At 28.5% G+C, this 8,354-nt stretch overlaps 1 protein-coding gene across 1 annotated transcript in view; it reads right to left on the bottom strand.

Moving 5' to 3' along the window:
• Window positions 1-4,468, bottom strand: part of LOC113365686 (short/branched chain specific acyl-CoA dehydrogenase, mitochondrial-like) — a gene marked incomplete at its 3' end in the record, with an annotated part of 49,041 nt that extends 44,573 nt beyond the window's left edge. Inside the window, 1 exon segment of the mRNA XM_026607201.1 lies at window positions 4,280-4,468. Coding sequence (XP_026462986.1) covers window positions 4,280-4,300 — 21 coding nt within the window.
• Window positions 4,469-8,354: the final 3,886 nt, after the last annotated feature.

Here is an 8,354-nt window from a genome sequence, read left to right as displayed (position 1 = left end):
ATATAAAAAAAAAATATTGATGCAGCACATTTATTAACTAACTTTCTGAATGTTATGTTTTCTCGACTTTTCAAGTCATTCTGAATCGAATGATACTAAATTTGGAAAAAGTAAATTTAAAAAACCTTTGATAAAATTTGAAGAGCATTCGCGATGGTTAGATTTTGATGTGATTTGATCGGCCTGAGTCGTTTCTTTAAAATTAGAAGAAAAGTCCACGGAAAATGGTTCATAAATCAACTCGGATTGCAGTAAATCACTCACAAATTCATATAATGATTCATTATTAACTAGGTTGATAATTCATGCATTTGGGAAGTTCATGTAACTTGCTTTGAGGCAAAATGCCATTTACAACTAGTGATTTACGTTTTGGGTCGGGGGCCCGTATGGGGGGCATTTTGCCACCCTATAGTTACGCCACTGAATATTATGTTTTCACAGATACTATAGAAGGCAACCAACTCGTTGTCCTGTTTAGGTATTATATATTTAGATACTTCGAAATAGTATTTTGGTAAATAGTTTTTTCACAGCAATTTTCAATTGAAAAAATATTATGATGATATTTCCAAGGAAAATGGTTATCAGTAAAGCTAGATATAATGTTGGACACAAAGCAGTATTCTGAAACTTGGAATCTATTGGTAGCAAAGCCGAAAATTTACTTTTCAAATTCAAATATTCAAAGTATAATTCCAAGCTTGATTAATGGATTTGTAACGAGCCTCATTAAACATGTTTTTTTTGACGACTTCAACAAAAAAATTGTAAAAAAATATGTTTTGAGAAAACTCCAAGAAAAAGTTATTATTTTGCAATCCTACATTTTGAATTACATAATCATTTTGCAATCCTATATTTGAAAAAGTTCAGCTTCTATTGTTTCGATGCATTACGTATTTAATAAGAAATATGACAGTAATTTATTTTAATTTGTGATAGTCGCAAACACTAAATGTATAACAAACTATTGACTTGTAACATTGCAACAATGTGAACAAATATTAGATTTTAAAAGTTGGAACATTGGTTGAATTAAATAATTGTATCTATACGAATAAACAAATCAGCATGTAAAACATTCAGGAATTGATTAAATGTGCATGGGTTTTGATTAATTTTGGTTCTGCGTGCAAAAGAAAGCTCGCTTAGCTATTTAATTCGAACGAAAGGTTTTAATTATATATAGAAGAACTAGGGGCTCGTTATAACAGGTTTTTTTGCAAATTAATATATCTTGAGATTTACTGATTATATTCTAGGTAATAAAGGTAAATAGTTGCTGTAACTATTCCTCTGCCGAATCAAGTGAAAATAATTTCACAATCGTTGTTCATTATTTCACAATCAATCAATTTCTAGAAAAAGTGCGGTGTTACAACTCACCCCGTGTTTGGGGCAAGTAACAACAAAAAATCATCAATAATGCCTCTCATAATTAATTCTTCATTCATTTTCAAAATTGACTTATTTATAAGTAATTCTTTTCATACATTAACGCAAACTATTAATTAACACAAAAATATTATCAAAGATTGATAAAATTATACAATTTTAAATAAGTCGATTATAATAAAGCAACCCAAAACTTTCATTGTACAATTTTTTTATTACATAAAAAATGACGGACTTGCACAGTTCTGTATATTGCGGGACAAAGAATATTTCAATATATTATAAGATCCTATTGAAAAACGCCTGTTTCTAGTTACTCCTGTTACAGATAGCCTCCAGCCTCCCCATCTATATGATATGAAAGGCTTGAATAAAAACGTAATTAAGTGATGTGTGGGTGACAAATGATGAGAGAGCTAGTCATCAATTATAGAAAATAGATTACACGGTATTGTAAAATAAAAATTTGTTTTGATAATCTAAAAGATTATTAATACTGGATATAATTTGTAGTATTGTATTGCTAAAGTGGTGACCATTCCAATATATAACCTTTCGATAAAAATTAAAACCAAATCAGTAAGTTCAAGTTCAAACAAGTTTCTCAAAGATTTTAATTTGCTCATAAAATTATCAAGGCAATGACCTATCTTATATTAAAAAGTTTTGCAAAGATTTCAAAATCTAATTTACGGAGTTTTCGTACATCGCTACGAAAAATTTAACAAAATTTCAGGATCTTGAAGTTATAAAGATTTTTAGAGTTTAATTTTGGAATTTTAGGAAAAATGACAGAATTTATTAAAACAATTTAATAGTATTATAAATAATATTATCGTAGGGTGAGTTATAGTAATGGTCAAGAATACTTGGAATAATTAATTTTAACTTTGCATATCAGTTTATATAATTCTTAGAATTATGAGGCAAGATTCTTCATTGTAACTTCCCTTGGAAGGGTATTATTATTATTCATGTCAACTTATATGAAAGTCATCGCCCATCAGCTTTTATATTTTGTCTTTAAAATACAAAATATAAATGTTTCAGTATTTATAATAATCTATTGAGAAACATTAATATTCTTCGAATATTTTATTACAGTACAATGTGTGCAATTTGCCTTAAGGCACGATGCCATACACCACTATAGTATAAATTTGAGTTGAGAAATAATATCATACACCACTATTTTTAAACTAATTTAAATATAAATTGAAGTTGAGATGATACAAAACACATTTATTGAATAAATGGCATCCGGCAAGATAACCGATGTGCACTAGTATGGATACAATTTTAATAAACTTTATTATATTTATTAAATATTCTTTGTTGTAAATAAATAAAATTTCGTAAATAAATAATATTGAAAATATTAGAAATAAATAGAAAGTAAAAAATTACTACATACATGTACAAAAAATACAGAAGACCATAGTCAAAGTGATAAATCATAATTATAATGATTATAATATGATTAGATTAGAGCATGTATTTGTGACAATATTAATTTCATACTAATTCAATTTTATCATATTATCAAATATTTACTTGTGTTATACTTTTAATCAGGGCCGGTCCTACCTTGAATGCGTTGCATGCGAAAATGCGGGCGCACGCCATAGGGGGCGCCAACACGAGATATGGATGTGAAATTTATAATATAGTTTTTTCAATATCATTCAAGAATTATTAATATTACACATGGGTTAGAAATAGCTGAAATTTTTAAAATATTCTTGCAAGCAATGATGAACATATGAAATTTTTCAATGTTTCCTCGAATTTGGATAGAAAACAACAATTTGATCATGAGCACCCGCGAATTGCCTCTAAATAAATTCAAAATCTATTTTGAAAATTGACTTAAATGTTTATATAATTTTAATGTGAACTGTTAAACCACTTTTAGCCGATTTTTATGGAATTTTTTTGGCGATATACATGTATGTCATGGTCTTATAGAACTTACTGAAATATTACCGCCTTAAGTAGTAGTAGTTTGATTTTAAACATTCATCAAAGTTTGAGAAAAGGAGTAGTTTTTTTTGACGTTGGTTAAAAATAAAATTAGACGATTTACTTGGTATAATGATAGGGTACCTGATCTTAATGAACATACTAAAGTATTATAGTCCTACGGAAATTGGTTCAATTATAAAAAATTGTTAAATTTTGATTCCAAAACATACTCCGACGAGGTAACGTGTTCGATTTTCAATAATGTGTAATAAATCCACTTCGAATACTATTAGTTTTAACCACTCATAAATTAATTTATTATAATGGATTAAATCGATTATTTACACATATCGAGAAGTTCATGTAACTTGCCTCAAGGCAAAATAACAATATTAACTGTTAACTATATTAGTTAATATTTTGGTTACACGAACACAAATATTTTATATTAATTATCAAAATAAATAAATGAAAACATGTTAAACCAGATCATTTATTTATAATCTTCAGAAAAATTAAACGCAATTACATTTTTAAAAAAAAAGAATAGCCCTGCCATACAAACAAATAAATGCAAAAATCATATTAAACATAGCATTTAGTACAAAATTAACCAAAAAGGTTATACAATTATGTACAAATCGTGACCACGCGGTTGTACGCATATCATGTCTTATATAATTAACACAAAACAAGAGTCAAGGTTAAAAATGCCTGACGTATGAACATGCGATTATATTACGAACATATAATATATCTACAGCTGATACTGATAAAATTATTGTAGTAAAGATTTATTTTAATTGGAATTTGACGCATAAAAATAGTAATAACCAAGTATAAAAAAAATATAATGTTAAGGTGAAAATTAATTAATATTTTTTAAAAAATTATTATTTATTAAATATTTACTTACAAGTTTACGTATGTGATGCATTTTTAACAAATATTTCACACGCGTTATTCAAAAGACAATTTAGTAAAACACGCAGCGCACTGCTATAACCGGTTGCTCGATAACAACTAATGGCATAGATTGCTTAGGTTGATTTAATACCATAACATGCCACGCACAGCATAACCAGAGATTGAAGTTGTCCACGAAAAGAATTCGTTCGAATCGTTCCCCAATTGAATCAAACTGTTTGAATGAACAGAGCTGAATTTAGAAATTTGGCGCCCTGGGGCAATGACAAAATGCCGCCCCATTTTTTATGACTCATTTTTCTAAAATGAAAACAACTATTTGCTTGCAGAAAATTTATCACGCATAAACATTTTTGTTCTGTTCGATATATTTTCAACTTGCCGTAGGGTAAGTTATTGTAATCGTCCAAAAATCAAAATTGAAATTTTTACATTTCTTCACATGTTGATGGTTTCTGACCATTTAGGCATACCTAAGAAAAAATGGATGTGTGTGTTTATGTGTGTGTGTATGTATGTACGGATACAATATTTCGTCCACGTTTTTGGGCGCACGAATCAACCGATTTGAATGGTTCAAAAAACATTCGATCCCTATTGATAGGGAGCTGTGCTGATTAGTTTTTCGCAAAGGCAGGTTCAACCGTTTCGGAGAGACGGAATAAAGAGTGGAGAAAATAGATATCGAGTTTTTGAGTGAACGGAGCATACGATCTGAATGATCTAAAAAACATTCAATTTGTATTGACGGAGAGAAGTGGTGTTAGATTTTGGCAAAGGCAAGTCCAGCTGTTTCGAAGATACTGAGCTAAATGTGCAAAAATGGCAGTTTTTGAGAGAACTATGCATCCGATTTGAATTATTTAAAAAACTTTCTGCTTGTTTTAACAAAAGAATTGCTTTTGGGAAAAAAATTGTTTCAATTCTTTTTTTAATAATTTTTTTTCCAAAAAATTTTTTTTATTGTATATAAAAAAAAAAAATCAGAGTTTAATTTTAATTCTTACTACAGTTCTAATATTCTTTAAATAAATAACATTAACTTTGCAATTCAGTTTATATAATTCTTATAATTATTAGACAATGATTCCATTTAATATTTCTCGAACATATTTCGTTAAGGTACGGGAAGTTATAGCTATTTGCCTTAAAATATTACGGCCTTAAATAGTAGTAGTTTAATTTTAAAAACTCATCAAAGTTTGAGAAAATGAGTAGTTGTTTTGACGTTTGTTAAAATTAAAATTAGACGATTTACTTGGTATAGCGATAGAGTACCTGGTCTTAATGCACGATGCCATACACCACTGGATTTTCTTAATTTCCAAATTTTGCCTTAAAGAAGAAGTTCCAACAATTTGCCTTAAAAGACAATGCTATAGACTACTAGTTTAATTTCAAGTTTATCAAGAAGAAGACATCCTTAATGAAAAACTCATTTATATTATTATTTTTAAGCAATTAGAAATTAACGAGTGATATGAGATTTTTTTTTTTTTTTTTTTTAATTTTATTGGCCTCCGCTTTACAGCATTTTTAGCCACATACATTATTCATTTTATTCTTCATCATATTCTATACAATTCTTACATATATATTTCTTATACATTCATCATATATATACTATCTCTTCTTAAATCCTAATCTTCCATCCAATTTTCATTCTTCTTCTTGTTTTTTCTCAATATGTTCTGCTCATATTCTAAACTTCTTCTTTTCCTATTTACTTCATTTTTTTTCTTGTATTCTACAAATTAACAATTATTTGAAAGCGCCAGGAGTCGAACCATCGATCTGCGGCATGTGAGTCGGACATGCTACCTCTGAGCTACGTCCGCCACGATATGAGATTTTATACTAACTTTTTAAACAACGTGATTTATTAACTAGAAAGTAAAATTAATTTATAAGATTTTTTTTTATTTTTGATCATTTGTTAAAAATACATTTTACAAAAATTTTAGAAAATTTGGATTGAGAAAGAGAGTTTGAGATTGAATTAATATAACGCTTGAAGTACCTTATAAAATTAAATTATAATCTTCCCATTAGTATAGGTAAGTTGGTAAGTTATAGTAATCACAAAAACCGAAAATGGGAATTTTGAGGTATTGTTACGTTTCATAAGTTTCTGAACATTTTAGCACTCCTTAGAAAAAAATGGATATATGAGTGTGCGTATATGTACGTATGTAAAAAAGTAGTTAAAAATGCTATTCTGTAGTCAAAAATAGTTATTAGAAATATGTACATCAAATTATCAGATTACTATTATATAATAGTTCAAACGAACGTCTTCAAAATTTAAAAATGTTCATAAAATTTTGATGATATTACAAAATTTTAAAATTATCCATAAAACCCTTTTTTATTTTAAAAGTTTTAAACATTTTAAATTGCGGTTCGGGAAGTTTTATTAATTTATTTTAAAGCACCATGCCATGCACCATTAGTTCATTCATACATTTAAATAACGCTATCGCCAATCGGCTATTTTTTATAGATGGCAACCTAAACAGTTGTGCTCTCTTTATTATGTGATTATAACAATTTTTGTAATAGGTATCGATAAACTTAAAAAATCAAATAATTTTGCATTAAATAAATGGATTAGATAGAATAAATAGATTAAATGATTTTTTTAAAAAAATATGATGCTATACAAAATAAATACTAGGGTCGGGTTTATACAAAAGGAGCATTGTTAAGAAAAATATTAAGGGGTAATACTAGTTCGCCATTCGTTTAAATAAACTACTATATTATTCTTTATGTTAGTTAGCTTATATGCATTATCAATTTCTTTTGTTTCATTCATTACAATAAGAATACATAATGTTCTGTAAACTTTTGGGTTGGATTTGTATACGCTCATACGTTGCATATAAAATTATACACAAACTTATTGTGTATGTTACCATATATGAAACGCTAATGCATAAATATTTAAATATTCTTACGGGCTGAAATTTAAGATCTTAACAGTTATCACTGCTTTGATTTGTAACTTTATACCTGCCCCGTGACAATTTTCTCTGAAATCTTCTCCTGTAACCTGATAATGAATTTGATATAAATGTGAATCTGGTATTTGTTGTTTTTTATTGCATTGTCCGTTTTTTTCATTGCATTTGTTGGATTAGTGCGATATGTGATTCAATACAGTAACCCCACAACTGTAGAACTACATATTCCAAGCAAATATCCACTTTGGTTTAATTATTACTTAGAGCCTTTCTAGCACTTACTCTTCCCCGTTACAGACAAATCCCGATATCGTGCTCTGTAGCGATATCTATTTTCTTTTGGTAATATAGATCCTGAAAATCTTTAGATAATTAGTCATAACTGCCAGTTATGACTAATTATCTCAAGATTTTCAGGATCTATATTACCAAAAGAAAATAGATATCGCTTGACAATCTTGAATGAATGGCAACCCAGTAGTTGTCCAGTTCAGTTATTAACTGGACTGGACAACTACTGGGTTGCCATCCATTCAAGATTCATATAATAAGAAAAGTCAAAACAATTACTGAATGTCCTAATTAGAAGTGTGACAGATTGTAATTAAAATAAAAAACAATAAACAAAATCCAAAGAGCCTGCTGATTTTTCCAACCGTATCCTTAATCAGCTTGACTTTAATAAAAATGTTAGATATTCAAATCAGCCTTTGATCCAAATATGTTTTAAAATCCATTAAAAATCATTCAAATAATGGTATTAAGTAAACAAACGGCATATGATATACCATTTCGTGAAAGGGCTCCCAGTAGCTTAGTGGTTATCGCTATGAAATTTAACCAGTGTTCTAGGTTGTACAGCCTGATGTCAAGCAGCAGTGACATCGGTTTTCACTTAAAAATATAGGTGGCAAAATATTTCCTTGAAAAAATAGCCCTTATGCGTCAACAAACAAAATTATAAATGTTACAAAAATTGTAATAATGAATTTGTCCGTCCCATAAAGATGGAACAACCCATCTTGTCCCATTTTGTTTGGCTATCAGTCTGTAAAATTCACGCCGTTTATGAAGTCAGCCCAATTGCTCATATGACTC

This window comes from Ctenocephalides felis, unplaced genomic scaffold (genome assembly GCF_003426905.1).
Source record: "Ctenocephalides felis isolate EL2017-DRISC unplaced genomic scaffold, ASM342690v1 CF-g0.4_SCAFFOLD_01170, whole genome shotgun sequence".
Lineage (NCBI taxonomy): Eukaryota > Metazoa > Arthropoda > Insecta > Siphonaptera > Pulicidae > Ctenocephalides > Ctenocephalides felis.
The sequence above is the reverse complement of the archived record's forward strand: the minus strand, read 5'-3'. Positions and strand labels throughout refer to the sequence as shown.